Source organism: Cladophialophora bantiana (assembly GCF_000835475.1).
Source record: "Cladophialophora bantiana CBS 173.52 unplaced genomic scaffold supercont1.2, whole genome shotgun sequence".
Taxonomy (NCBI): Eukaryota; Fungi; Ascomycota; class Eurotiomycetes; order Chaetothyriales; family Herpotrichiellaceae; genus Cladophialophora; species Cladophialophora bantiana.
Window position 1 is genome coordinate 1,508,966 of NW_015971576.1, and position 27,802 is coordinate 1,536,767.

At 50.2% G+C, this 27,802-nt stretch overlaps 11 protein-coding genes across 11 annotated transcripts; 8 read left to right on the forward strand and 3 right to left on the reverse strand.

Moving 5' to 3' along the window:
* Window positions 1–261: 261 nt before the first annotated feature.
* Z519_01556 (uncharacterized protein) lies at window positions 262–878 on the forward strand (the record flags this gene model as incomplete). Its single annotated transcript, XM_016759313.1, has 2 exons — window positions 262–429; window positions 477–878. 2 exons carry the CDS (start codon window positions 262–264, stop codon window positions 876–878), a joined length of 570 nt encoding a protein of 189 aa, XP_016624641.1.
* Window positions 879–1,034: 156 nt separating this feature from the next.
* Window positions 1,035–2,120, reverse strand: Z519_01557 (uncharacterized protein; the record flags this gene model as incomplete). The annotated part of the gene is made up of 1 exon (XM_016759314.1): window positions 1,035–2,120. One exon carries the CDS (start codon window positions 2,118–2,120, stop codon window positions 1,035–1,037), a length of 1,086 nt encoding a protein of 361 aa, XP_016624642.1.
* Window positions 2,121–3,270: 1,150 nt separating this feature from the next.
* On the forward strand, window positions 3,271–6,955 carry Z519_01558 (uncharacterized protein; the record flags this gene model as incomplete). Its single annotated transcript, XM_016759315.1, has 7 exons — window positions 3,271–3,670; window positions 3,718–4,162; window positions 4,209–4,897; window positions 4,951–5,608; window positions 5,656–5,778; window positions 5,826–6,549; window positions 6,605–6,955. The coding sequence occupies 7 exons, from the start codon at window positions 3,271–3,273 to the stop codon at window positions 6,953–6,955; spliced, it is 3,390 nt and encodes a 1,129-aa protein (XP_016624643.1).
* A 260-nt stretch (window positions 6,956–7,215) lies between these two features.
* Z519_01559 (uncharacterized protein) lies at window positions 7,216–7,699 on the forward strand (the record flags this gene model as incomplete). Its single annotated transcript, XM_016759316.1, has 2 exons — window positions 7,216–7,399; window positions 7,461–7,699. The coding sequence occupies 2 exons, from the start codon at window positions 7,216–7,218 to the stop codon at window positions 7,697–7,699; spliced, it is 423 nt and encodes a 140-aa protein (XP_016624644.1).
* Window positions 7,700–10,833: 3,134 nt separating this feature from the next.
* Z519_01560 (uncharacterized protein) lies at window positions 10,834–12,306 on the forward strand (the record flags this gene model as incomplete). The annotated part of the gene is made up of 2 exons (XM_016759317.1): window positions 10,834–11,021; window positions 11,901–12,306. 2 exons carry the CDS (start codon window positions 10,834–10,836, stop codon window positions 12,304–12,306), a joined length of 594 nt encoding a protein of 197 aa, XP_016624645.1.
* Window positions 12,307–12,802: 496 nt separating this feature from the next.
* Z519_01561 (uncharacterized protein) lies at window positions 12,803–13,690 on the forward strand (the record flags this gene model as incomplete). Its single annotated transcript, XM_016759318.1, has 2 exons — window positions 12,803–12,880; window positions 12,992–13,690. The coding sequence occupies 2 exons, from the start codon at window positions 12,803–12,805 to the stop codon at window positions 13,688–13,690; spliced, it is 777 nt and encodes a 258-aa protein (XP_016624646.1).
* A 3,182-nt stretch (window positions 13,691–16,872) lies between these two features.
* Window positions 16,873–19,036, reverse strand: Z519_01562 (uncharacterized protein; the record flags this gene model as incomplete). Its single annotated transcript, XM_016759319.1, has 3 exons — window positions 16,873–16,896; window positions 16,952–18,572; window positions 18,624–19,036. The coding sequence occupies 3 exons, from the start codon at window positions 19,034–19,036 to the stop codon at window positions 16,873–16,875; spliced, it is 2,058 nt and encodes a 685-aa protein (XP_016624647.1).
* A 470-nt stretch (window positions 19,037–19,506) lies between these two features.
* On the forward strand, window positions 19,507–20,265 carry Z519_01563 (uncharacterized protein; the record flags this gene model as incomplete). Its single annotated transcript, XM_016759320.1, has 1 exon — window positions 19,507–20,265. The coding sequence occupies one exon, from the start codon at window positions 19,507–19,509 to the stop codon at window positions 20,263–20,265; it is 759 nt and encodes a 252-aa protein (XP_016624648.1).
* A 66-nt stretch (window positions 20,266–20,331) lies between these two features.
* Z519_01564 (uncharacterized protein) lies at window positions 20,332–21,678 on the reverse strand (the record flags this gene model as incomplete). Its single annotated transcript, XM_016759321.1, has 1 exon — window positions 20,332–21,678. One exon carries the CDS (start codon window positions 21,676–21,678, stop codon window positions 20,332–20,334), a length of 1,347 nt encoding a protein of 448 aa, XP_016624649.1.
* A 658-nt stretch (window positions 21,679–22,336) lies between these two features.
* Window positions 22,337–22,605, forward strand: Z519_01565 (uncharacterized protein; the record flags this gene model as incomplete). Its single annotated transcript, XM_016759322.1, has 2 exons — window positions 22,337–22,494; window positions 22,527–22,605. 2 exons carry the CDS (start codon window positions 22,337–22,339, stop codon window positions 22,603–22,605), a joined length of 237 nt encoding a protein of 78 aa, XP_016624650.1.
* A 725-nt stretch (window positions 22,606–23,330) lies between these two features.
* Window positions 23,331–26,006, forward strand: Z519_01566 (uncharacterized protein; the record flags this gene model as incomplete). Its single annotated transcript, XM_016759323.1, has 1 exon — window positions 23,331–26,006. The coding sequence occupies one exon, from the start codon at window positions 23,331–23,333 to the stop codon at window positions 26,004–26,006; it is 2,676 nt and encodes an 891-aa protein (XP_016624651.1).
* Between the last annotated feature and the right edge of the window lie 1,796 nt (window positions 26,007–27,802).

The window sequence follows — 27,802 nt, forward strand, 5'->3', positions numbered from 1 at the left end:
GAAGGTGAAGGTGAAGGTGAAGGTGAAGGTGAAGGTGAAGGTGAAGGTGAAGGTGAAGGTGAAGGTGAAGGTGAAGGTGAAGGTGAAGGTGAAGGCGAAATGTGCAGAATGAAGGCAAGCAACGCCAACACCAGCTCCAGATGCTCAGGCCCATGGGAAGGTGCTTCACCTGACCTCACTTTTCTCTGCACCTCGGCCCTGTCACCTCGCAGACCGCTGTGCACTTATCTCTCTTCGCATCAACGAGAGACCAGACTCTCGATGCGCATTCTTATCGCTGTGACAGCTCAAGACGATTTCCTACGCACCATCGTCTCTGTCATGAACAGCGACGATGTGGCAGAGGACTGCCAACTGTTGCATGGCCCACAACATCGACAACCAACTTCCAAAGCTGAGCCAATTGAAGTAGTAGCGAAGCCTGCCATGGTATACAAGAGACGAACTCGTCTTGCTCAGAGCTGATGTCTCAACAGGTCGCAGAACTTTCCGCTGCTCAGTCCGACGGGGCACCGTCAACTGGATCCTACTCATTCAGACAATTTCTTAGGCCAAAAGCAATCCACATCGCCCTCAAGCTTTTCTCCGCCATAGGATTTTGCGCCCTGCTTTTCCCTTACCTGCGATATTCTGGCTCCAAGAAGGCTGCCGTGCATGAAATCTGCAAACAGAATGCGCGGTCTCTGTACGAGAGCAGGCTCGCTTTATGTGATGCCGGGGCAGCCACAGAGTTCAATTTTTACGGAGCCTTGGGTCTACATAGGTTGGAGTTTGGGACAATGTTGCTTGTTGCGGTGGCATGGCAACACGTCATGTGGCTCTTCGAAGTTTGGGTTATGATGAGAATCCGCTTGGTTAAGAATGATTGCCAAGAGTAGCGGTGGCCATCGATGCTCATACAAAGCAACGAGTTGGCGTTGGATGCTGGAACGGGTGAGGGTATCAAACGTCTCATATTAAATGATGGCACTTGGCGTTTCTATTCCTTAATGAATCATTACTCCCGTGATCAAATGGCCGCTCGTGCTAACAATCTACAGCATTCCTCTCAGCTCAAATTTCAAGCTGTCTTCCAACAGCCCGCTACCTCCACAAACAGTGCCCGTTCCTTGGTCGAACCTCCTCTTGATCTCGCGATACCATCCATTGTCTTCCTCATCGCTCAATCCTTGGTTATCAAGCAATATATAGGCGGCTTCTCGCCCCGGTTCTCGTAGATCGGGATTATTTGCGGCAACAGAATACACCAACTTCTTTGTCTCCCTCCTCGGACTCTGAAGACCTCTGGGAGTGATAAGGAGGAGCTCCGGATCATCTCCCGAGGATGGATTTAATGGTGCCCATGTCTTTCTTATATCGAGAGACGTCAATGCGGCGTCCAGCGCCCGACTGTCAAGCACCATCCCTGGCGAACGCAAGTACAATGCTTGGTCATAATCCCATCTGCCCCATTGCAGCTCCCCAAGAAGTTGCGATCTAACATCCCATGCGTCGTATATCCTCACTGGGTGGTAAACGAGGTTGTAGAGTTCCTGGATTTCGCGCATGAAACTCAAGGTTGATGTATGAAGCGGAGAGAACTCGGACTCCCAAGTTGATGGATACAAAAGTATAATTGACGGTTCTTTGGACAATCGAGATGATAACCGCTGCTGTTTCGCGAAGAGGAGAGCGGAGCAGAGATGATGTGGTTCAAGGAGGGCGAACATGTACGCGATGCGTTGGAGCGACGCACCATTTCCCACAACTAAGTCTGAGAGTTCTGAAGAGGAGTCCAAGGGGGCTTGATTCTGGTCCTGGACAATTACTGGCACTTGCACAGAGTTCAACACTCCACCGTCGCTTCCCGGTCTCCGGTTACCTTCGACCACCACAACGGGCTGCGAGCCATCTCGAGGCTGTTCCAACACGGTCGGAACAGTGTCATTGTCTTGATGTTGAAACTGAGGTGGCAAAGTTGGCACAGGCTTTCGTTCAGGCGGCCGCCGAATGGCTTCTTGTATGGATCGTACAGACTGCTGTTGTAGCACGTATCCCGAGAGAAATAGCAGGAATGTAAACATGCAGACCACTCCACTAGAAAGGATGACCGAGACGGTCGAAGATGTGAGGAGGACCATTGCCCTACAGGGAGCAGTCCGTGATCCGAGAATTAGATACGTTCATGCAACTGGTTGATTCCGCGGTTGTGGTACGAGGAAGTTTCTCAATCGACTTTAACTTCAGACTTGAGTTTTCAGAGATCTATGCTGGTGAATTTGGTGCTCTAGTTTGCACTTCTCAGATAGTTCCGGGTAAGCCGCGTGTGCAGGGAAACTCATCATGCAGTAAACGTTTCGTGTTTACAGCCTCGTCGTGAGGGACAACGAGTCCAGTCTTGGCGGCCTAATAGAGCTCACGAGGCTGGGCGCCGACGACGCCGCTTTTAGGGTCACATTGCTTGCTGATATTCCTTGCTTCATATTCCGTTCTGCTCCTATTCGCCTGTGTGCTCCTCCAACCCAAGGACTCGAATTCTACTGATATACGACCAATGCGAGTATGCACCGCTATGGGCTCAGCCCTCTCAAATAGTGGCTACCGGACCGTAGTTCCGGATCTGCTCCGAAACCCCAGGGGCCCCTCCCCCCCCTTAAAAACAAAGATAGAGAGTCAAATGAACAACTGATCCCACGCAAGGACTTTTCGACCTGACCCTTTACGCCAAAATAAAAGCTACAAGCTCCGCCGCCGGCCCGCCCTGTCAGCTCAATATCGAGAGAAGATCTCTGGTGTTCAGCTGCATCTGCATCAGGCCGGTTGAAGCCATGCCAGTCCCTCAACTACACGGGTACGAAGGCCTAGGATCATCCTTGCAAATGATGGCAAAGCGAGCACCTCATGCCAATGAGGCTCAAACCTTGATGCCCTCTCTGTACGGATAGTACGTCTGCTATTTGTACCACTGCTCTTGGAAGGTTTTTCATGAGCGATGAGCAGGTGACCTGGTGCCAGGGAACTACTAGACTCGGCCGTAGTAGCAGCTGCCTTGTCTCACACCTGGTCAAAACGCGGGATCCTATTTGTGAAAAAAGAGATGACATCCATTGAGCACATGTTCATGGTGAGGCTGAAGCCTGACTTAATTTCATTCTGCTCCGTTTGCCGAGCAAACTTTTATATATCTTACCGTGTCGCACACTCGCAGCGACCTCCCTGCTCTTGCACCAGCAACTCCTAGGCGTCAAGCTGAGACGCTCGACTCAATCCTTCATTTGATTGATCGACGCCATGGCGAACGGCGATGCTTGCGCTGACTGTGAGCAAACCGATGTGAAAGTCTGGCTTTGTTCAGCCTGCACCGGCATTTCATTCTGCGACGGATGCTGGCCACGACAGGCTGCTCACAAAGCAAAAACCACGAGCCTTGGTGGTCGCGTTCATACCAAAGAAGACAGAGCCACGATATTGATGATACGCTCAATCCTGGAACCGCCAATGGATCCTCAAGAGGTTAGGAATTTGCATGTCAAAGACCAGGATTCAAAGTGGTTTGGAGTTGTCAAATCCTCGGGGGGTAGAAAATCCGAGTTCTGCGACTTTGGCCGTTACGGTCAAATGATGATGGAAAGTCGGCCGCTCGGCGGCGCTGCCAGATACCCAAAACTAGTCTCTTTCATTGGGGACACATGTAAGTACATCAAGATCTGGTATCTGGAGTTCCCTGACATTGGTTAGATGCTGGCAAAAGTACAATCGTGAAAGCGCTCGTGTCTCATGGTGGTTTGGTGTCCACCGATCCCGGCCGAGATTCTTTTCATACTCCTGTCCCGGGCTCCCGAGCCAATGAAGGAACAGCCACGTCCGAAGGCGTACACCTGTACGCTGACCCAGAGCATCTGGAGGTCGCAATACCTATCCTTTATGCTGACTGTGAGGGCTTGAACGCCGGCGAGAAGATACCTTTCGCTGCAGAAGATCCGTCCCATTCCAGAAAAGTAGCAAAAGAGGCAAGCGGGCAAAATAAACTAAAAATGAGACTTGCTGGGAGGTCTGTTCCAATTCAGTGGACAAAGGCCAACGATCCAATTAAGGGGACTCGAGAATATGCCGTCACCAATCTTTACCCTAGGTTTCTCTATACTTTCTCCGACGCTCTTGTTTTTGTCCAGAGAAATCCCAAGTAAGTATGCTTCACTCACGAGGATCCCTTACTCATGAAACGCAAGCCAACTCCACATCACCTACAAATACCTCGTCGACTTTGCCAAGCGCAGCGTTGAAAAGTCGTTGAATCAACCCATTCTGCCCAGCGCCATAGTTGTCCTCAACGCTGTTGAGGTGGCTGGTAAAGAAGAGAGATGGACAATTGAAGATGCGACGAGGAGCTTTTTCCGAGACGTTCAAGGCATCACAACTTCTGGCCATGATCTCAGAGAGCTCGCGAAGAATTTTGCTTCCGAAAGTGATTGCCGCAGCTTGTCTGCCCGTGAGTTGCTCAAATGCTACTACCGATCCGTACGCGTGATTCGCATCCCTGCGAAGAGCTCTGAAACGTACAACTTGATCAACAAGCAAATCTTGCTACTCCGAGAGGAAATCATCAGAGTCTGTCAAACCGCACACTACGAGAAAAGCATAAAGCGGCGGCTAGCCAACGCCGACGACTTGCAGCAATACCTACAAGCGGGCTTCGAGCATTTTGCCAACGACATTGAAACACCGTTTGACTTCAGAACGGTGTCCACTCGTAATAAACTCATTGCCCACGATTTTAGCGATCATATTTTGACGTTGGCAAGAACCATCCACGAGAGCACCCGTCACGAGCGTCTCCAACCGAAAATGCTTCTCGGGGGTTTGTGTTCGCTGATAGCATCGTGCATTTTGTTGGACTACGTCCGGAACAACTTGCAGGGTGAGTCGGTGCCGTCCTTCATGCGGCGAAGATTCTCATTACTGATTTTACAGGTCCTGTGATTGATTACTTCGCAAAAAACTACGCCCCATTCTGCAGGACTGCCTTATATAGATTCTGCAACGACATTATGTCTTGCGAATACGCAAGCAAGAAAATACCTCACTGCTGTAACGTCAAGTCCGCTCACGACAAGGGACACCAGAATGAGAAGGGTAAGAGAGAAATTGGACCATACAGGTCTTCACTTATGGCTTCTTTATATGAGAAGGTCTGGATCAAGAAGATCGAAGACAATCTGAAGGCGCTCAATAGCACTTTTATAAAAGAGCTTAGCACGAGGTATCCATTCCAGGGACAAGCTCGGACAAATCTTTCCGATAACCAGGAAGTCTCCATTTCGACAGACATAAAACTAGTCTCGCGACTACACGAAGAAAAACTCGCCGAGTTTTTCTCATCCCAGATCAAATCTTCACGGGATTTTATTAGCTGCGTGAGCTGCTTTCGATGTCTCATGGCGACACCTGAATATGCACTCGAATGCGGGCATATCCTCTGCGGCTCTTGCATTCGAGAACACGGAGAGGAACAAGACGACCTTATCACTCTGGTCGGCAGCTGCCCTTTACATCGAGGAAAGAGGTCTATGAACTGGAAAATACTCAAAAAGCCCGAATTCGCAGGCCTGAGAATTCTGTGTCTGGACGGGTGAGCGTCTCCGCAACCTCTCATACGAAGCTAACATCAGCTGCTAGCGGGGGAATTCGTGGTGCTGTGGAGCTTGAGATCTTGCGTGCGATCGAGAATTGCATCAACAACTACCATTCAACTCGCGGCATTCATATTCAACAGTTATTCGATCTGATTGTGGGAACAAGGTGAGTTGACTAGCCCTAGTCCTTTCTGCGAATCCTGACACCGTTAGCACCGGTGGCATCATCGCTCTCGGCCTGGTTGCAGCCCAGTGGCCTGTGTCCAAATGCACAGATAAATTCACGGCTCTTTGCAAAACAGCATTCACAGAGAGGGAATTCGCAGATACAATCTTCGAGAAACTGGCGACCTTAAACCATGGGAGCAAATACAAAACTACACCCCTGCATCAAGTTCTGCAAGAGTCCTTTGGTAACCATCTTCTGTTCGGGGGAAAAGGTCACGCCGCGAGATATGCCACGAAGGTAGCTGTGGTGTCTACTTCAGGTACTGGCAACCGATCATTAATCATGGCCAACTACAACCGACAGGAAACTTCTGATCCTGGATACACTTTGGAAACCGCGAGCGCACCGAATGAAGCCTTTCGAGTCTGGGAAGCTGCCGCTGCAACCTCGGCTGCTCCGTCATACTTCAAACCTTTTGTGAGGCGAGGAAGGACTTACCTTGATGGGGCTATCAATCACAACAATCCAGCGATTGTTGCGAAAAGGGAGCGGAGGTTGCTGTGGCCAGATGTCGAGTCGCGCCATCCGGATATATTCCTCTCACTCGGCACGGGCCAACATGCAGTAGAGATGGGCCAGAAACTAAACAGACTTTCTGGTCACTCCAGAGAGGACCAATTGAGAAGAATGCAGCAAAAAGAAGGATCTCGGGACCCTCCAAAAAAGTATCGAGCCTGGAAAGGCATCAAAAATTACTTCAGCGTCCTAGTAAGTGTCACTGGTCCATCCTGATTCGCTAGATCTTCTGATCTCGGTCATCCAGGTTGACAAAATCGACAATATCCTTGACACTGAATGGTCCTGGCATGAATTCTACCGCGACACGGTCGGTGAACAGTGGGCAACGGAATTTGCGTCCCGTTATGTCCGCATCAACCCTGACCTCGGAGAAAAGCCCCCGCCATTAGATGCAAAGTCGGATGTGAATAGGCTTCAACGCAAAGTGTATAAGCTGCTCAGACAACCTCCACTGGCTAGGGATATCACTGAAATTGCGAACGCGCTTGTTGCCAGCACCTTCTATTTCAAAAAGGACGAGTCTCACTTCCATGGCAATAGACAAAACCGGGTCTTTGTCTGCACAGGTGAGTTCAAGCGACTTAGAAGGAGGTAGCTAATGAGTCCAAAAAAGGTCATATCCAATGCAAACTCGTCCACCAGGACCAGAGCATAAAAACCCTAGCTGAATTTCTCCAAAATCACATCATTGGGGACTTTGTTCCCTCTTTTGTGGTGAAAAAGAGTCTGACGTCCCTGGAAGAATTTACAGTACGTACCACTTCCCTTGAAAACTTGATGCACATCTCTTTCGCAAGGCCGCCGAGCTAAAAAGTGACGCAGCTCCTTGATCTCGACAAAAAGTTTCTGGACGACATGTACACTCGCAAAGTCTTCGAGGGAACCCTCAATGCGGAAATTGAGATCCAGGATCGCGAAGATCCGGTCTACATCCTTCTTCGGCTCAGACAACCTAGCTCAACGCCGAACAAGGTCTACACATGCGACTACCCCATCAGCGGCTTCCCACGCAGATTTATCGTGGAGAACGAGAGAAACGGTAAGAATTTCTCTTGCGTTATGCTTTCCCCTCGATGCCGGAGACTGACGAATCCGTGCAGCGTCAAGACAGCAAAAGCGAAGGCAAGAGCTGGCAAGACGTCGTGAAGCTGCTGGCGAAGCTGCCGCTTCTCTGCCGTTGCCACGCACCAGCCAAGCAGCCAACCCGAGGTCGTCGTACAACATCATTGCTCGTGTACCGTCTTCAGAAAGTCTAACAGATTCAGATAGAGAATGCGATGATGGGCTGCTGTCAGAGACCGTTCTGAAAGAGTATGAGGCGTGGTCGGTTCGAGACTGAGCTGGCTATGCTTTATCAAGCGTGATTGATAAGACCGTCGCGAAATCCGCGGTTGCTAACTATATTCTCTTTGCTCACCAATTGCTTGTTTTCTTACACCTACATTAATCCTATGTTAGCACAAGCGGAAAGACTGGTCGCCGCTCCTTATACCTAGCCACCTAGACCTTGACATCAGCCCCGACACCCTGGGGCATGGCAGTGAGCGTGGCAGTGGGAGCAGAGCCAATCCAGTCGTGCGGCGGAGCCCTGAGTAGGTATTTGTACGGCATGGCCGAGGAGAAGGCAGGATAGCGATGCCCAGGCGATGAGGGCTGATCTTGCAAGGATGCGGGAAGGCAGCGGGAAGGGTCCATGGCGGCCAAAGACGTAGGGATGAGGACGAAGCAAGAATCATGTCCATCCCCCCACGGGCAGGGTCCGAGCCATCGATGACATCCCTATAGCGCGGCCCTTCATCCCCGGCCCCGGTTATGACTGGTGTTGACAGGGTCTCGAGATAGCTACTGTGTGGCAAACCACCTGAGAGGCTAGGCGTTTCAGCAAGTGCGCCACCTACCTCAACACCGTTGTTCTCGCCGATCTGTGATAGGATAGCGACGGAATAAGAGGTTTCAGGAATGGCCTTCAGATCACAGGCCAAAGTGTATATAAACAGATAGAGTCTCTCTGAATAGCCAGGGGGGCAGGACACAATTAAGCAGATAGAACCACTACTATTCTGTGTGCAACAACTTGTGAATCGCCCAGCCCGGCCCGCTCCGACTGACTCGCGCGATCTGGGCGAGCACAGGGCGGCGTCACGCTAAGCCTGAAGGGGAGTCAGTTACGAGCAGTTTTCAGCCTCGTCAGGTACTCGAGTACCTTTCCCGCCTCCTCAGCTCACTCGGTCCTATGGCTGGTAGCACAAGCAGAGTGACAACTGCTCGAAATGCGAAGATATTCCTTACAACTTTTGTGCTCACTGCTCTATTGGTGCTCTGAATGGTCATCGTCACACGTCATGTCCATGTCCATGTCGGTGGACAAAAGGGTATATGTTGTCTCACCGACAAGCCAGATCAACACCTCCTGAATGATCCATAGTCGCCGCCAATTATGACCTTTACACAGCTTCCCCAGGTTGGCGTGTATGCCGAATTTTGAGAGGGACCTTTTGCAGAATAGAGCCTGGCTCCAAAATTTCTCCCAGTTCTGGATGCAGGAGGGTCCCCGACACCACGATCTCACTGCCGTTCTCTATATAAAACTAGCCTTGCACAGCCGTGACCACGAATGCGATCCTTTCATGCAATATCCCTAGATGGCTGCACCGGGATAAATTTTCGCGACTTTCAGACGCTCCGCGATGTCTTCAGACTCGTGATGTGAGAGTGCATCGGCATCTGCGCCAATGCATCAAGAATGAGCAGATCTCAAACCAATCTTGAGAATGTTGTCGTCAGTCTTTGCTAGGTTATTTTCGAAGGTTAGGTGATGTAACACAAGCTTCCAAATTGTCGACCCTTCAAACGGGGCAATGGGATTTTGACCACCAGACAAATGTGATTTGACCATTGCCAGCAGTGGTTGAATCCGATGCCGCCATCTGCCGATTGTTGCGTAGATCAACAGTGGACACTCGGGCTCACTCTCGAAATCAGGAGAAACCAGTTTCGACTCGACATAGCGGACAAGACACTTTATTGTCACAAACGTCAGGGAAGATTCTGCACACAAAGGGTACAGTTTGTCAGGCTTCGGATGAAGCTGCGTTGACCAAAACATCTTGTTCTTCGATGCTGTTGAAACTCCCTCGGAGCTATGTGGACTTTCTACTTCAATGAGACAGTGCACAAAAAGACTCCAACTTGTCAAAGAGCGGCACATGAGCCTTGCCTGACTTCTCTTCGATCCGAGACGCATGTTCAATCGCACGCTCTATAAGGTCATTGGTATCCAGCTGCCATTGAAAGCTGTCGTCAAGCCAGAGGTGCAGGAGAACTATGGTCAACTGCAGAAGAGCAATATCTGGGTCAAATGCTGATAGGCTAATTCTTTGGTGAGTCGACAAGAAGTTATCACGAGAACTGAAGTATTTTTTTGACCGTCTGGTTAGTGAAGCAGACCCTGTCCCTGGGATGGGGTCAGCAATAACATATCAAACGCAGGCAACAAACACGCCCTTGGACCTCAACCAAGCCACCACAACGGAAAATCAACTGAAGCAGGAGCCTTCCTTCTTGTTCGCTATAGCCAGCCGTCAAACTCAAAATGTCAGTATCGACACTGGCGCCTGAGCGCCCATCCAATGCAATACGAAGCTGTCAGAAGCTTATCCCATCGCGAGCATGATGCAAGATCTGGAATATCCTTGCTGCGTCGTTCACGTATATGGAATCGATTCTTCCAAGTGAACGTTCGTAGAAATCCCACAAGTCTTGAGGTATGGGCGTACTCTGTATTTGATGTGATGGAAACTGCCATGGAGGTAAACTTGCTTGATAATTTCTCGAAGTACTGGGTTGACCCAGAGGAACGATCCAGATGACCTAGCGTCGATTCAGAGGCGTTGAGAATTGGACCTGTAAAGGGTGAGGGTCCCAATACGCTCGTGAGTTCTCTGTGAATGTAGTGCTAAATATCCGTGCACGTTAGATCTTCGAGTCACAGGCCCGAAGAGGCGTGGAAATGGTGCTGAAGACTCAGGATAGGCCTTGTGGATAGGCAGATCTTGACATTACCGCACGAGGAAGTAAATATCATGTGTCTGAGGACGTTCATGGCCATGTACAAGATGGACTGTGAGAAAGAACTACATGGACCGTTTAAGTCAGAAGAAAGGTGGAGGCTTGCGTATCAGCTCGCCGAATGGGTTCTGTTTTCCTTGAAAACAAATTGGTTTTCTAACCTGTGTAGCTGCTGCGTTTACCGCACAGAGGTTGCCGATTTGAAAACAACGTTTCGAGCAAGGGTTGGGAGAGTCGACCATGTCGATACTGCTTCAGGTGACATTGGGAACAAACGATGGTGGTGTGAAGAAGAGATCAAGAATATGCATGTGTGGAGACTAGGTGTGCTTCTGATTGAAATTGTTCTCAGGTTCCCAGTCTCCGATCTTACTTTACCTCCCAGAAAGGGAATTGAGATTGACGATGACCTTGAAACCGAGCACCCCTGAAAGAACAAAGGTTTTTGATAGGCGAGCAATCAACAGAAAGATTCAACGAGAAATGGGCCAGGACTACACAAGCGCCGTTGACTACTGCTTACAGCAAGGCATCACTCCTGATCAGGTCGGAATGGTAGAGCCCCAGAGGTTTCAACTGCACGTTGTGGAACCGTAAGAGAATTACCTTGACGAGGAACTTTGACGCTTACGATCTCAGGCTCTAGTTGCATTACCAGCAGCTGTCCGTCAAAGCGTCGGCGAGACGAAGAGCTGCACGAAGCGATATCTGCCACTCCAAGGCAAATGGAGAACCCTACTCAATCTATCAGTACCGGTAGTCTGAAAATATATACACAGTATTTGTTTGTGCTCCCTGCCTAGGATTTTAGGCTTTGCACCTCTTAAGGTAAAGACTCAAGAGCAACATTGAGGGTGCTTTGACTGATGGCATTTTAGTATAGTCAAGGTCAAAGATCCAAAATCGACAGTTTTGCGGAGCCCGCACGCGCACATACAGGGCCACATACAGATATGGCGGTGCAGGTCTGGACAGTCCAGCACAGCGTGAATTGTATAGAAAAAAGTCCTCCATAATGCTATTCCGTACTACTGCCTTTTCGCAGTTTTCTTTTCTCTTCACTCTCTTCCCTGTGTTATTTCTATGATGGTAAAATGATAGCATACACGACTGGCAGACGTATTTATAGGAAAGGGAAATGAGCATATTACTCTGGGTGACAGAATCATTTCCTCTATCGTGGAAATATCAGACTGTCCTTAAACTCCCATCCGAGTGAGGTGCTGAACACTATGCTCCGTTCGAGCTTTACAGCGACGTTGCTATCACAATTGCCTGATAAAAACCCAGCCGCTTTTTTCAACACAACGCTACAGTACCTCAGCCTCCTTCAGCCCAACACTGCCTCGACAACCATCGTCTTGCGGACTTCTTTCCCCCCCATCATAGTTCTGCCTCTGCCCTTCACTCCGCTCTTGACATTCCTTCTAAATACTGATCTCCCTTAATTCTGTCCCTTACGCTCATTCCAGAACAAATCTACAAGAACCTTCGCTGATTCCATCGCTCTGTCCTCATTTCCAGAGATATACGGCTGAAGCTGTCCTGGGCGTGGTTGCTGGTGGTGCAGGCCTTGCTAGCCTTGCCGTGCAATTACTTGAGTGCATCCAGAAGCTCCACAATCTACATGCGAACATTCGCGACGCTCCCATAGAAATCCGTGAGATTCTTGATGAAGTCGATCTCTTAGACAACGTTCTCACCAGCTATCATAGTCTTCCTGGAGCGGACTTTGAAGCCTGTTTGGCACCGACGCTGGTGCAGAAGCAAGCTCTGGGCTATTGTTTCAAAGTCCTCGAGATCCTCCGCAACATCGCTTGTGAACTCGAGACCACGATGCAAAAGTTCAAATTCAAGGCGATGGATAAACTGGGCTAAGGTCGAGGCAGCCTCCAAGCGGAAGCGACTCGCAAGATTGCAGACTTCTCGCGAGAGAGCCAAGTCGACACTCGCCCTTGCCATTTTGACGGATCGAAGTTCGAATCATTGTGTGCCGGGGAGTGGGATGATCCTCAAACAGCACGCAGGGGAAGGGCCTTCAGAAATTGCTGCCGTCGTCACAAAATCGGCCAGTCTCAAATCGACTGTCACGAACCCGAGAAACTGCGAAATCAAGTTACAGGATTTCTACGTACAATCTGGGAATAGCAAACGTTTTTGTCAGGAGCAAGCACTCTCCCCAACAACCTGAAGCCGACAACAGTGCCCCTGGGGACGACCTTGAGATGACTATTTCATTTGGCTCATGGATTTTCAACAGCATGGTGGCTCTCATGGCCCATCATAGTACCAAAGGGATCCAGATGACGCTACAGGTCGATCGTCTTGTTCGACCTGATGCAGAGATATTCACCTTTGCGCTACTGGCGACGCAATGGGTGTACGAAGGCTCATTGCCGATAGAAAGTCTCTACCGTCGGACGTCACATATGATGGAGTGACCCCATTGATGGTAAGGTATTTTGAAAATACCCTCAGAGTTCATTTGCACCGCGAACCGAAGTTATGAGATCCAGTTACTGTTGGCCGAATCCACAGATCACCATTATGTTGCAGGTTGCAGCCTACTACCAGCAAGCCGATACATGTCGTGTTCTTCTTGATGCTGGCGCCGCAGAATTACCAACGACGAGCTACTGTTCCATTGTATGGCAAATACCTTGTCCCACTTGACTTGACTCATCATCCCTTTAGAACTGCTCTACATTTTGCTCTGGCGGGACCTCTCCTTCCAGAGGCTTCGGTCACGGCTCTCATGGCGCATGCAGACCCATGGGTCCCCTACTGGGCATTTGCCCGGCTGAGTGGAATATGTTGGAAAGATCTACTACCCATGTTCAATCTGGATACTGTCCGTGTTCTCATCGAGCACGGCGGAAGCTGCATCGATTTTGGATGGTCACCATATTCAGGCCACGATCCGGATTGCATTAATGAAGTCACTAATATGACAGTTGGTCATCTGTCCCAGAGTACGCCGGAAGATTTCCTCTGGGTGACTGCATCTGAGAGAATCAATCTCATGGGCCTGGAGTTAGACCTTTTCTACATGTCTATGGCCATGACGCAGTGTCGCGTAAAGAATTCGAATATTCGCAGAATCTACACCGTTTTCTCAAATGCCAGCGATTTGTCAAGATTGGTGAAAATCCACGACAGCTATCAATCTACCGTCTTACACCGTCCACTTTCTCGTCCACCATATGTCGAAGACGATTATTTACAAATTGTCCTACAAAGCTGGATCAATTGGTACAAGTAGGGGCGAACGAAATTGCAAACTCTCCGAGCACGGTGACGCCAATCATGTACGCCGCCGAGTTTAGTATTCAATATTATGTATTCAAGTGCCGCATCTAGCAGCCTCAGCTGGCAACTGAAAATCTTGACGAGCAGCTTGGAACTTTGGTTGGAAACGTTGGGAAGGGGAAGAGTGGATATTCGCCAGTACTTCACCACACGGTGCAAGCTTGGTGCAACGAGATTAATTGAGTGCTACGTACTTCCACAGCACACAGAGGCGTTCCCCGAGCATTTCCTCGACCAGAAATGGTACGTTGGTTTGACGTGTTGGGAAAACGCTCGCCCAACTGAGGCAAACAATCCTCGCGATCTTGGCATTGTGGTCAAGTACAATCCTGTTCAACGGATCTATCCTGTTCCAGGAGCCTAGCCCAATGAAGAGACAAACGAGAGTCGGGAAAGCGCTGAAGATAGGGATCAATTGTGGGTTGATGAACTGGATTTCGAAAGCAGCGACGACGAAGGTAATGAGAGCTTTGACAAGGATGATGACGACGAGGGCTCCAGTGAAGTCGCTGGCCATAACAAAACCTGCAATGAGCGTCACGAAAATGACGAGAACCTATCCCAGGGAGGCTGCTGCGCGACGCGCAACGAAAACTATGGGGTTGCGGACGCTCCCCGGTTTCTCGCCCGTCGTCACCACTAGACGGTCGAGAAAGAAGGTGACAGATAGATCCTGAGAGCATCCGACATCATGCATTTGACACACTCATTCACCGAAGCACGGAAAAGTTTCTTGTAGATGATGGAAGAGATGCAGCGCTGCCGATATGAATTCGTTATTGAGGCGCAATGATCAACAACCATTAACTGCAAATGTCCACAGCCAGAGCGCCGGAGATACCCATTCAAGGTAAGGCTCTGCAAAGGGCAAACACAGCATGCGTTTTCATGTGTAATCTGGCTAGGGCCAGCGAGTCCAAATTCATCCCCTTCCACAGCTCTTTGAAGTCCTCCCAACACTGGCTAGCCCCATGGCAAGATCTATCCAGGTGAGGAGTGAGGCATGCTTGATCAAGTGGCCACTAACAACTGGCAGTCTGCGAATTGGCCTCATAGAGAGACCGGAATAACATGGCTGCTAGAGTTTTCTGCACTGGAGGGATAATGAAAAGACCTCCGTACTCATGGTAGACTAGCAATATATGTATAGAAAGGGCGGTCACGGCAGTGTTGGTGGCTAACAAATAAGGGCCGGGGTTGCTCACCGCTGGCCGCGCCAAGGCTGCGGTCTCCCAAAAAGGCACCGTCCTCCTCAGCCAAGGGGGAGCTGGGGCGGCCGCCAGGCGGGCATTACGCTAGGCCTCGTGGCCGGAAAAGGGGCGACTCATCAGCATTTTCAGCCTCGTCGGGCTAACATGACCCTCGAGTTCAATAATATAGGCCAACTCCTTAGGGAACCCTTTGTTTTTTCTTCCATCGTCCGTCCGCATAAAAAACGACATTGCGAGGGTGCGCGAGCACACCAAATAACTTTTAATTTGACCTTGCATAGACTAACGCTAGTGTCGCTGGGAGCGCCATCATATTTGAAGCCCATTGCATGTGTATTGCATTAACCAGGCCTCCTAGTTCTTTATGCCCCATCTACTTACGGTCCTGGTGAAAGTACTTTCTGGAGGACCGGGACCTGAAAAGATGTGGGAGATCCGCAACGCTGACCGTTACTTCTACACGGCCTGACGATTTCTTCAAGATTCCACCTTAACTCCCCTCGGTCCGCCACTTTGACGACTATCAAGCGTCGTTTTCCTGTCGTTTATGCCAAATCTTTGGGAGTTCGCGGGCTGAGAGATCGTTTCAGCCTACTCTCCCAATATCAAACAAGAAAATCCCCAAAGTCTTGAAAATTACATGTTTATTACCACCGACGCTTAGATTGGCGCCTCCCCACTTCGTAAAAGCTTGGAGATCTGCCTCGTTTTCTCGCCCCTCCAGGAGAGGACACTCGTCCTGGGTTCGAGACAGTCGAGGCTTCCTCAAACCTCCTGTGATGATGATCGCTCTTGTCGCGAACTCCATTTCGTGGATCGTTGGAGACAAAGAGGGGCTGTCGAGGTCGCGGAAGCATATAGTTCTGTTGATGTCTGTCGCTGGCTTGGCGTGGACTGAAATGCTCGGACCGCATTGGAGCCCGCTGTTCGGCTCTCCATGGCCGAGAGCTCCACTCCGATCTGTGATCAAAACCCCTACCGTACCGCAAACGAACGTCTTGATTCCAACGAGGCTCGTATGATGACCCTTGTTTCCCTCGGGGATCATATGGTGTCCCTTCATTCCGTCGTTGCTGAATCTTGACGGGTCGAAATTCCTGAGAAGAGGTATCTAGTAAGTGAGGATTATTGTTATCGCCTTGTGGTCCTTGCCGGAGACCAACAGAGTACTGTCTCGGCATCGTTCGACAAGAATCAGCACTCTGTGCTTGGTTTCTGAGGTTCTCTAAATGTTTGGCTTTGTCGTTTGGGAAGAGAGACAGCAGCATCTGAAACAAGGCTTTGCCAGAGCTTCCTCCCGTTCGATACCAAATCGAATCACCGCCTTCCTGGCAGCGACACTGTCCTATGCTATGACCCATGTCAAGCCGTTCGTTTGCTCCGTAAAGCAGAAATAGCTCGCAAATATCAAGGCAGGGTCTGAGAAGCTCGGATTTCTTGTCAATCCAATCTGCACCTGTTGTTTCCTTGCCAATCGAAATCAGGAAATCAGTCCATACGGTATGGCTACTCCGGGACAGCCGCCGATTTGGGTCCAGGCCAGCCTGCAAAAGAAGAGCTATCATCGATGGGGCGAATCGAGGGATATTAATGAAATTCTTTAGGGCAGTTTGAAGCAGGGGCCGTGAAGACGCCCGGTCAAGTGGGAGGAGCTTTGAACCATATTTAGCTTTCACAGAGAGAGCTAAACCGTTAGATACCAAAAACTCAATAAACGGTTGAGATGGACCTGATTTTTCAGCGTAGAGAGTGTGCTGACCGAGGTTCTTGATCTCATCTGTCAGAGTTAGTAATGGTTGTCCACCGCTGGCCTCCGCTTGTCGAGCATAAAATATAGAGTTGTCGAAATGAGAGTTCATGGAAGTGCACCTATCCCCAAAGCCGGCGTTTTCGACTGCTGGAGAGCTCTGATGAAGTTTGAACATTACAATAGAGCTTCGAAGTAGTGCTCGATTTGCGTTGAAGTCAGTTTCCGAGGTATGGCGTAACAGAAGACACCATACCTCGGGCTTCTCGAGGAACTCCCGGACGGTCAGATGGAGAAAGTTAACATCCGGGCAGAATTCATGACGTCCCGGTCCGCTCGATCTTGAAGACGGAACAGCCTCGAGTAGGCCTCCACAACGGCTTTTGCAACGAGCGCCCATTGTAGTAATTCGATCTTGGAGCCCAACTGGAGACATGGCGAAGAAATCACGATTGGAGGGGATCTCTGTATCGGGGTCGTCTGCAAATGACAGTTCCAGCATTGAAAGTGAGCCTCTGGCGTGATACATCAACTGGAGTAAACGGCATGCCTGCTGTCGGTAGAAATGAGGTTCGATTTTCTCGAGGATCATGGAATACATCCCATCAAGCTCCAGTGGCAACTCATTTAGACGTTGTTCGAGGTCAGACGGCGAATCGTGATTCGTCATGCCAGCTCGCAAAGATCTCACAACCAAAACCACCCATAGGAAAACGCCAGAAGCTCGCTTGACCACTTCATCTGTCAGGGATAGAATCTGCGAAGAAAGATCATGTGACGCCTTGGACCTTGGATGGTCTGAAAGATTGTCGAATACGTATCTTTCGATGTCCTTCCGAGTCAAATCTTGGAGTCGAAGATGAGAGTAGCTGTTAAAAGCCTCTTCGAATACCATAAGAGGACGACTAGAAAGACAAATCTTGACGTGCGGAAATTGGGACAGTTGCCAGCAAAAATCGGCGATTTCGCGGTGATCGCCGTCAAATTCATCCAAGCCATCAATGAACAAGCAGAATTTGAGCAGGCTTTCGTTCTGGGTGATTAGTGTGGTCAAAATATCCCTGAGCTCGCTGACGGACCACGCATGCCACGCTGATCCTAATGATTTGAAGAAATCCAGCGGCTGGTGATGCAGTTGTTGCCACAGACTTGGAAGGACCTGGCTGATCATACTCGGCCTTTGCTGCAAGATATTATAAATTAGCGACCGTAATAAGCCACACTGTGATCTCTGCATGCTGTCCCCGAGCGACCAAAAGAAGAAGCTGGCTATCACAACTTCTGAGCCGCCTCCCCACAGTTCTAATCCCCGTCGAGTATTCCCGTTTTGCAGGATATACTTGAGCAAGGTACTCTTCCCGCTCGCAGCTTTACCAGTTATCCAATAGATGTCGTTCTTAGTTTCGAGCCATTCGATGAAGTCATCCCATGGTCGTTCGACGTCTTCTGAACCTAGAAAGAGCCATTGGAAAGTCTCGGCGTGGGCAGCAGCGACTGCCTCTGTGCGGACCTTCATGCTTTGATATGCGAAGCTTCGTAATATGGCTATCTCGGTGGTTTCTGGGTTGTTGGATGGCTTTGTGGCCTTTTCTGGTAAGTTTTGTGGTGGGCTTAAAGTCTGCAGGTACTCAAGTGTTCTTTGCAAATTCAAGCCGTATTCTTCGATGAGCTTCGTGAGTGTTGTTGTTGCATTGTCAAGAGATGTGCTGACAAACTCGTTCGTGACAAGGTGTTCTCTTCTCACCACTTGGGCCACATCCTCGACCTGGGATTTAATTTGACCGATGCTGTTTTGAATTGACGCGAGTGCCTTTTCTTGCTGTCCAATCTTTCTTGTTGCTTCTGTCTGGCACAGCAGGTTTCGGTTGGTTTCCGTGCTTTCCACGTTAGCCTCAGAGACACTGGGTTTGAGAAGGCGACTAGCTCACCTCACGGATGTCATTAAGCGTAACGTAATCTGGTCGCGAAACATTGCCAATCGATTCGCCATGTCGTCTACTTCCTTCTTTGAGCAGACACATTTGACTGCTTGGCGAAGGCTCTTCCATCTTCGTAATCGGCCTTGCGCCTGGGCTTGATTGAGTCTTGTTAGGAGTTGCCTGGCTAGTTCCACGGAAGCAGACAGCAGTTGGTCAGGTATTGTCTCGTCTGGATGGAGCTTTTCGATTTTCGTTTTCATCAGCAAGAGGTCTGAGGTGACGAGATTGAGATCCTGATGTTCCTGCAGGAGCCCATCACGAGTACGATAGATTTGATTCCCTTTGGTTACCACTTTTGCAGCGAAGTCGAGGAATTGCAGGACGCTCCCTGCCACTCCAATCGCACTCACTGGGTCAACCATCTGTGAAATCAGAGCAGAATGCGTTGCACCACACGAACCAATGAAGCCCTGTTGGGCGCATCGTGGAATATATGGGAAGGATGCCACCATACTTGATTGTGGCTGTGTGGGGCTATGTCGACCTGAGAAGTACGGTAAGCCCCCACTGGTGCCTATTCGTTTTGGTAATAGCTCCATGCGTTCTCAATTAAGGCTGAAATGAGGCTGGTGAGGCTGGTGAGGCTGAAGAGGAGCCCGCTCGCCAGACGTGAGCACAGGGATGAATCACGCTAATCCGAAAAGGGCCGAGTCACGAGCACTTTCAGCCTCGTTGTTCTGTGACGTTGATGCCAGCCTTGCAAGTCCGAGTGAGTAACATTTTTGCATGCGCCAAACTCACTCACGCCGCTCACTCTCCGCGCAATATCCAACGTGCTAATGACCGCTAGACTCCTGCTATCCTTCGTCCCATCCTTGAACAAAGAGTGGCAATGACGCACCGCGCCGATGCCTCCAACACCCTCGATAACCGCGGCTACAGCGGTCCTCTGGTGCGAGGCCAAAATCCTGCACTCCTCCTAGAGACAGCCATGCGCGACCGCATCACCGACTCCCTTTACTGGAAAGAACAGTGTTTTGGCCTGAACGCAGCTACCTTGTGCGATCGAGCCGTCGAACTCAGCTACATTGGCGGTACTTATGGCGTAGCTATGAAACCCACGCCCTTCATCTGCCTCGCATTTAAACTCCTGACGCTCGTCCCCGACCGAGAGATTGTGCTCGAATACCTACAAAATGGAGGAGAGGAGTGGAAATATCTGAGAGCGTTAGCAGCATTCTATGTCCGCTTGACATTCGAGCCTGCAGACATTTACAAGACTCTGGAACCGTTTCTAGAGGATTCGAGAAAATTAAGGCAGAGGAGGAAGGAATCTTATGTCTTGATACACATGGACGAGTTCGTGGACAATCTGCTCACGAAGGATAGAGTGTGCGGGACAAGTTTATGGAAATTGCCTGCTAGGCAGTTGTTGGAGGATTTGGAACAGTTGAATGAGCGGGTTAGTCCGATGCAGGCGGAACTGGATGCCATGGAAGAGGAGGAAAATGGCGAGAAGAGAGATGAGGATGAGGGTATGGAAGATGGGGAAGATATGGAAAGAAACGGGACAGCTTCTGAGAATGGGAGGAGTCCCAGGTCGTCGAGCAGGAGTAGGAGCAGGAGCAGGAGTCGTTCGACCAGTGATTGAACACAAGCACGACCAAAAGGCATGCATTACTCACATCGGAGCTTGAAATCACATTGAAGCTTGACTTCAAACGACGATAAACTCGTCGTCGCTGGGGGACGATGACTCGGCCTTCTCTGACCTCGACTTGGCCACATCAGCCTCGATGTCGCCGACATCATGTCCTGCATCTTCCGTCCCGAATGGCACGATCATGGACACCTGGGATCTGATGAGGTCGATCAGAGACGTGCCGTCATCGTGGCGTTCCCATGTCGGATGTTTTATGTGTCTCTCAGGCACTTCGAACTCCTGTGGCAGTGGCTGCTTCTGGGTCGTCGCTTGAGCAACATCCTGATCATTATCATTGCCGTCATCCATATCGCCCCGGACTTGATCCTCCTCGAGGTGGGTTAAGAGAGGAGTATCTTCACGAGCACCTGTCTTCGGAGTTACTTCCGCGTGCTGAGCGGCTGTTCCATCCTCCCGTTCTGGCGAATCAGGCTGCCCTGGGCTCTTCAAATTCACCAAGTTGAGGGCGTCTGAGCCCACAGACTTGTCATCGTCGTCATCATTCTCACTCCTAAAAGATCGTTCGGACGCATTATCGGCATCCACAGCAGCAACTTCCCGCTGACCCCAATTTCCCTCGCCCTCCTCACGAACCACGACTTCTCGTCCCCTCCATACCTCCCTCCTCACATACCCGTTCCACTCTGCAGCATCACATTTAGCGTCGAGTAGCTGGGGCATACTCGGGCCGCCAATGTCTGTATTTACCACATTCAGCAATGTTATGGAAAATGCATCTCCAAGGGTATCGCCACGGCGAGTAGCCCCGCCACCCCCAGCTACTTTTCGTGGCGTGAGCGGGTTGGCATGGGCATATACACGAACGGGCCAGATGTTCCACTGCTGTTGAAGCTGCAGGACCGCTGTGTCAATCACATCGTTGACCCAATCCCTGTTCTCCGGGTGGAGAAGTTGCTCGAAATTGACCAGCAAGACGGGTTCATTGGAGTTGATGTGCAGGTGTTTTGACCGCGGGACGTTAGGATCAAGGAGTCCTTTCAGCATAGACTCGACCGTCTTCCCTAGAACCCCCGTCCCCTTGCCTCTGCTGTTGCTGTTGCTGTTCTCGTCGTTGTTCATCTCATGCTCAGTTTTGACGTGTGACGACTCGCAAGTGATCAAGTTCCTCGCGACGAGGCCCGCGACGTTACGGATGTCTTCGTCACTGTAGCCGCCCCAACTCAGGAGGGCGTCACATATTTTGGCCACGAGGAGGATCCCTGCACCAGTGCGGGCTGCGGCGGTTTTCTTAAACTCCTCGTCCTCTAAGCTGAAAGAAATGACATCTTCCACTTTGACCTCGAAAGATGCCGGAAGGTCGAGGACGATGCTCTTGTGAGCTTCTGCTCCAGAACTATCCATCATATTCTTTCTTGCTGGGGACGAAAGTCCGCGATAAGCCTGGAATTGGCAGCTGGTGACCTCGAAACTGTAGTAGTATGTAGCCGTCGATGCGTGTGACCTGGCTAGTTACGGTAGCCCAATTGCAGCCGTCTCAAGGATTCCAAACGGAGGAGGATCTTTACATTACGTCAAAACTGTAATTCGATGGACAGATCGGGGAGGTGTGACGATTCAAATTGACTTAATTCAAGTACAGGCGTATGTATGTATATATATACATATACGTACATACATGTAATATCCCCGAATAATCGTCCTCTATGCCCATTCGGCTAACCAATCCCTGTGCGAATTGCTGTCCTGAGGTAATCCCGCCCATGACAGGAGAGGGAGCAACAAGATTTTGGGAGACGCCTTCGGCGCTAATGCAAGGCAACTTGGGCACACCAGATTCTGGACGCATCCAATCAGACGCCATCAATGTGAGTGGCGCAAGGCAAAACTAGAGCTACACACAGAATCGTTCCTCCTAGCGGCATCTCAGGCCCTGGAGAGGACAGCAGGAACCGTGGCACACGGGAGCCCTATATAAGCCAAGGGCAAGGCTTCTTCCATTCTATCCCACTTCTCACCTCCAACCTCCTTCAGCTCAGATTTGTCTCCAAAGGTTAGAAAGATGCCTGGTTTGAACGCCGACGTGAATGCCACCGATCCAAAATGGGATCCCTTATGGGATCCCTTTAGGGACACGATTTGCACGTTGTACCTGATTGAAGATCAGAGTCTGGAAAAAGTCATGGAAGAGATGAAGACGAAATACCAATTCACTGCGACGTAAGCTCCGACTGCCATCCACCCTGTTCTAGTTATGCCTATCAGTTGAGTCTCCGAAGTAAGGCGCAATACGAACGGCCTTCAGAAGATGGAACGTCCGAAAAAACTTAACCAAAGAAGAATGGGCTATCGTCACACACAAAATTCAAAAACGGGAAAGAGACCACAAAGAGACCGAGGTGTACATTAATGGGCTACCCATGAACCCAGAGAAAGTCCAGAAAGCTATGTCACGGTATGGTTCTGGCTCAAGAATGCGTTTTCAAGGTATAAACACATTGTTTTCCCTCCGTATCCCAGATCACCGCTCATCCAAAGCACCAGCATCATCACCCCAAACACCAGGGGACATTACCGTTCGTACACCGTTGCCTTCTCCTCCTACTCCCGCTGCGGGAAGAACCTCTCCAGCACCTGTCTTTGTCACACCAACGCTAGCGAATCACACGACTTTTTTGATAAGCTCCCTCCCCTTCATGCATTTCAAATCGGCAGTCAACATACAAGGTGCGTGGATCCGTGATCATGCTTTTTCCGTGGTTACTAGGGGGGGACTCCTTGGAACCAAAATGTTTTTCGATAACAACCAATGAGCCCTTTAACCTAACTTGAACTTGAAAGGGACCTACCAATCTTGGTCTGCAGACCCTCTGCAGGCAAGCAGCCCCGAGAGCAACAGTTCAACATCCGCTGTCAGGTTGCCGGATCTTCAAACGAGCATTGTTGATCACTTCCAGAAAGGAGCAGACAGAGAAGGCCCTCTGACAGCATTCGGCAGAAACCTCAATGCGTGGATCCCAGAAAATCTATTTTCCTGCGGCACCGCAAATTCGCAGATGACCTTACCGCAACACTCATCACCCGCAGTGGACTTTTTAAATCTCACTCTGTTCATGGTTTCGAACAAGGTCTTTACCCTGAATTCGGATATTGGCAAAAACGTCTATAACTGGATCCAACGCCGTTCGGATGTCGGGGTTCTTGAATATCTCTTATCCGTTGGCGGGCCGACGGCCGAAGCCCTTGCCGAGCAGTTCTTTTCTCTCGCGATGGAGGAGAAGGATGCCCCTACTGTCAAGAGGATATTAGATTCTGGTCTTGATCCCAATGAGTTGAGATGGTCTAATTCTTGGTGTCAGCTCACCGCTTCAACGAGCTTGCGAACTGCGCAGCCTGGAGCTTGTGCAGTATTGTTGGATGCTGGGGCAGACGTCAACAGCTCATTGCGAAACACTGAATCTCCTCTGAGCTGTCTAATTAAACGAATAGTCGTGAATTGCGACGATGATGACATTGAGAATAGCGACATTGATGACATTGAGAATAGCGACATTGATGACATTGAGAATAGCGACATTGATGACATTGAGAATAGCGACATTGATGATATTGAGCTGGTACAAGTTCTCCTTCGCGTCGGCGCCAATGTCAATCCCCCAGATGAATCCCCGCTGACAAAGGTTGCATCATCATGCATTTCGAAACTTGTTGCTGTCCTTCTTTCTGCGGGGGCAGATCCAAATTTCTCAGATGACCATTCCGGCACTACTCCACTCGCTGCGGCAGTGCGAAGTGTTGGGCCTATATCCGATATTATCTCGACGGTTCGCCATCTACTTCAGGCCGGCGCTCATGTGAATGCCGTTACTCCTGGTTACGACGGAGAACCAGAAACTGTGTTGGAGGCGGCATCGAGCTCTTCCAGCGTCGACTTGATCCAAATACTGTTGGAGAGGGGAGCACATGTTACCGAATCCGCGTTGGTCGGAGCCGTGGAGGTGGGCGACTTGGACATCGTCAATCTCTTCCTCAGCTCTTCAGCTCGAGTCACGCAGAAAGCAATCAAAGCGGCAGCACGCCTTGGTAAATGGGGAATATTTTGGCACCTGCTTGACTCTGCAGAAGACAGCATAAAGGAAAGCAGCCTCAGTGATGGACTGACCGCAGCTATAAGACGTGGACAAAAAGATCTGATTGACACTCTATCTACGTCTGGCGCCAAACTTCGAGGCTCTCCCGGGCTGACTGCGGCCATCCAGGCAGCTACTTCTAGGGGAGACATTTCAGTCCTTCGTCTCCTTCTCAGTGATGGGTCGAAATACCGAGCTACCGCTATCGAGTCTTTAGATTGCGCTCTCTGCTTAGCCATTGCCCGGGGCAAAAGCGACGTCACTACGTTACTTCTTACGGCTGGTGCAGACGTAAACGACCGGAACACTGAGACAAAGAGCACTCCCCTTTTGGAGGCAATACGTCAGAAGGATGCTGGCCTTTCACAAAAGCTCTTAGCTGCTGGGGCAGAGGTTAACACGACAATAACTAATTATGAAGGCATTGACGACAGATGTACAACTTCAGCACCACCAGCAGCAGTGGAATTTGGTCATCACCCATTGATCCGAGACATAATCGCTGCAGGAGGTGATGTTAACGCGCCTGCGTGGGAAAAAGGCAAAACGGCACTCACGATAGCAGTCGAGCGAGGTGACTCGACCATCATTCGGCTTTTGATTGATGCTGGTGCGGACGTTAATGCTTCAGCTGCCAGTTATTTTGGACATACAGCTCTTTCAGCTGCTGTTCGGAACAATGACATCAACATGGTCCACTTTCTCCTTGACCTGGGGGCGGACCCGAATGAGCAGTCCTTGACTGCTGCTGTTTACAAGAGCGTAGAGGTGATGCAAACACTGCTAACAGCCAGGTTAGCCAGGTATAAATACTTCTCGACAGGATTTGGTTGCCCAACACTGCAGCATGCTATCGCATCATCAAATGCTGTCATGATTGAAGCGCTACTATCGAGTGGCGTGAATCCAAACACCATCGTCAGGTTCCATTATGGAGAATACAAGAATTTTGTCCACTCCTCTGTTGAGGGGCACAGAGAGTCTGCCTTTGGAACAGCAATCAGGGTTGACAAGAGCAAGGACCTATGGGTGATCCAGATGCTCTTGCACCGCGGTGCGGATCCTAACAAGATCGTGAATGACACTGGAGATAATACCGCTCTTCTGTCAGCCATCAACCAGGAGAGACCGGAACTTGTCAAAATGCGAATAGCTGCCGGAGCAGATGTGAATCTGCCACCCGTCAAGCAAATGTCGGCTACGCCGCTGCAACGGGCAGTTGAGCGAGGCAAAACGGATATTATAGATATACTCTTGGAGCAAGGTGCAGATGTGAATGCACCTCCGTGTGGTCGAAATGGAGCAACTGCGCTTCAATTTGCTGCTATCAACGGAGACATCGGGATAGCGACTATACTGCTAGCGAAGGGAGCTAACATCGACGCTTCGCCCGCGAAGGTAAGAGGGAGAACAGCACTTGAAGGGGCGGCTGAACATGGTCGGATCGATATGCTACAGTTCCTCCTGGATGCTGGAGCGCAACTCATCGGACAAGGGAGTGAACAGTACGCAAGAGCACGAGAACTTGCTTCTGAGAATGGTCACATCGCCGCGCTGCGCCTTCTGGAGGCTTACTACGCTCGGCAGGTGATGGCTATATAGCTTAGGGCCCACTGGTAATGAATTTTAAGGAACAGCGAGGGTTACAAGACATGACCGACCGGATCCCTCGGTGCGCGCTTCGTACTACGCTGGGCTTGAATTCCTGCGGGCTTGGGAGGTTGTCCCAAGTCAGGAGATCGTTGTACTGTGGTGGTGCTAGGTCGTTCACTTTTGGGTGGCTATCCATCGAGGACAAGAAAACAGAGCAAAGGGCAACAAACAGAGGAAGCCTTGCGTGCTGAAAGGAAATAAGTAGTGCAAAACAAACACTATGAACTGGATATCCTTCTTGGATATCTAAAGGAAACAGAAAAAGGGAACGACACGCTGGCTCCTTGCCAAGCACAAAAGGCTCGATATTGTTGCTCTCTAAGTGTCTCTGGGATGGAATAGAAGGAAAAGAGGAGCTGGGGGAATATCTTCGTTCCACTCCGTGTCCCAACCCGGTCCTGTATACACTTTCGCTGGGATTTAATGAGACTTGAGCCTTTGGGAAGCCTCGATCATCACCAGCAGATTCTCTGACCAAAATCTTACCCTTATAAAGGCCCTAGCAGCGCCACGCTCAGAAAGGCCGATTGACTAACCCCAAATGTCCAGGGAAGGTCCATATATTCCCGTCGGATGCTAGGATAGCTACTAAGACTGGAAGAACCAGGATCTGAGGGCTGTCCAAACCCAAATTTGAAAGCCTCATCAGCCAAACGGTGACACCCGTTGCTAGATGCCAGAATCTTGGGAGGGTCTAAACTTCGGATGCAACGCAATGCTGGCCATCAAGGACAAGCTGTCGTGACCTAGAGTCTTTTTGCCCATCCAGGCAACCCACTGATCTCATTTGCCAGAGCCCAAAATCTTGTGCGAGCGCCACAACGATCCGCCCGGGGCCTCCTGCCGTAACGTAGCATGTCAATAGAATACGAACCAAGTTCCCAATCGTATACATGAGGACTGCTAGCATTGGGAATTCGAAACGGGCACTTTGGAAACCTTATCATCAAAGAGGAAAGACATACGCCTGAGGGGGTTAGCCTTCACGGCTCACCGCGCACGCCAGGCATCACTGCCAAATACCCCCAACAGATTTTTGGGAGCAACGAAGCCCAGAGTGGGCCTTGATCAGCCGGGTCCGTCGCGAGTCAAGGACACAAGATTCTGGGCGAGTCTACAATCCATATCAGTGCGGACCTCCCACAAGCAAAACACTCCCCACGGAGCGTTCTGGCGAGACCCTACCCGAGCAGGTGTACGGAGACCCTCCACATCAAAATCCTTCTCTTTCCCGCTGAACCAAAAATAACCCATGAACGACAATGACCCCATTATCACTCGAAGCCATTGTTGCTATCGTTGGCGTCATAGTTACCCTTCCGCCTTCGGTGATTATCTTGTGGAGGTTGATTAAGACGAATAATAATCCTGCAAGGTATATTAAGGTACACAGTGCCCCTATTGACTCACCCCTTCGCACTGAAAAGGCAGGACAGCGAGTTAATCAATGGGAATGGGGAGAGTTTTTAGGCTTCAGAAATGCCACCGTCAGCATCAAATCGGGTTGAGGCTCACTTGACTCGCTGAGGACCACCACCGTAATTCAACATCAACGTCAACATTAACATCATCCCCCCGACAACAAGTCTCAAAGCGATTGCTGTTGATGTTTTCAATATTTGGAAGAGAGATAGACAAGGTCGTCGTGGTTCATTTAAGGGGTCTGGTCGCAGAAGCCTAGAGGGAACCAGCCTTACAGTACGTGAAAAGAAGCTTTAGTGAAGTTAAAAAGCCGTGCCTCCAAA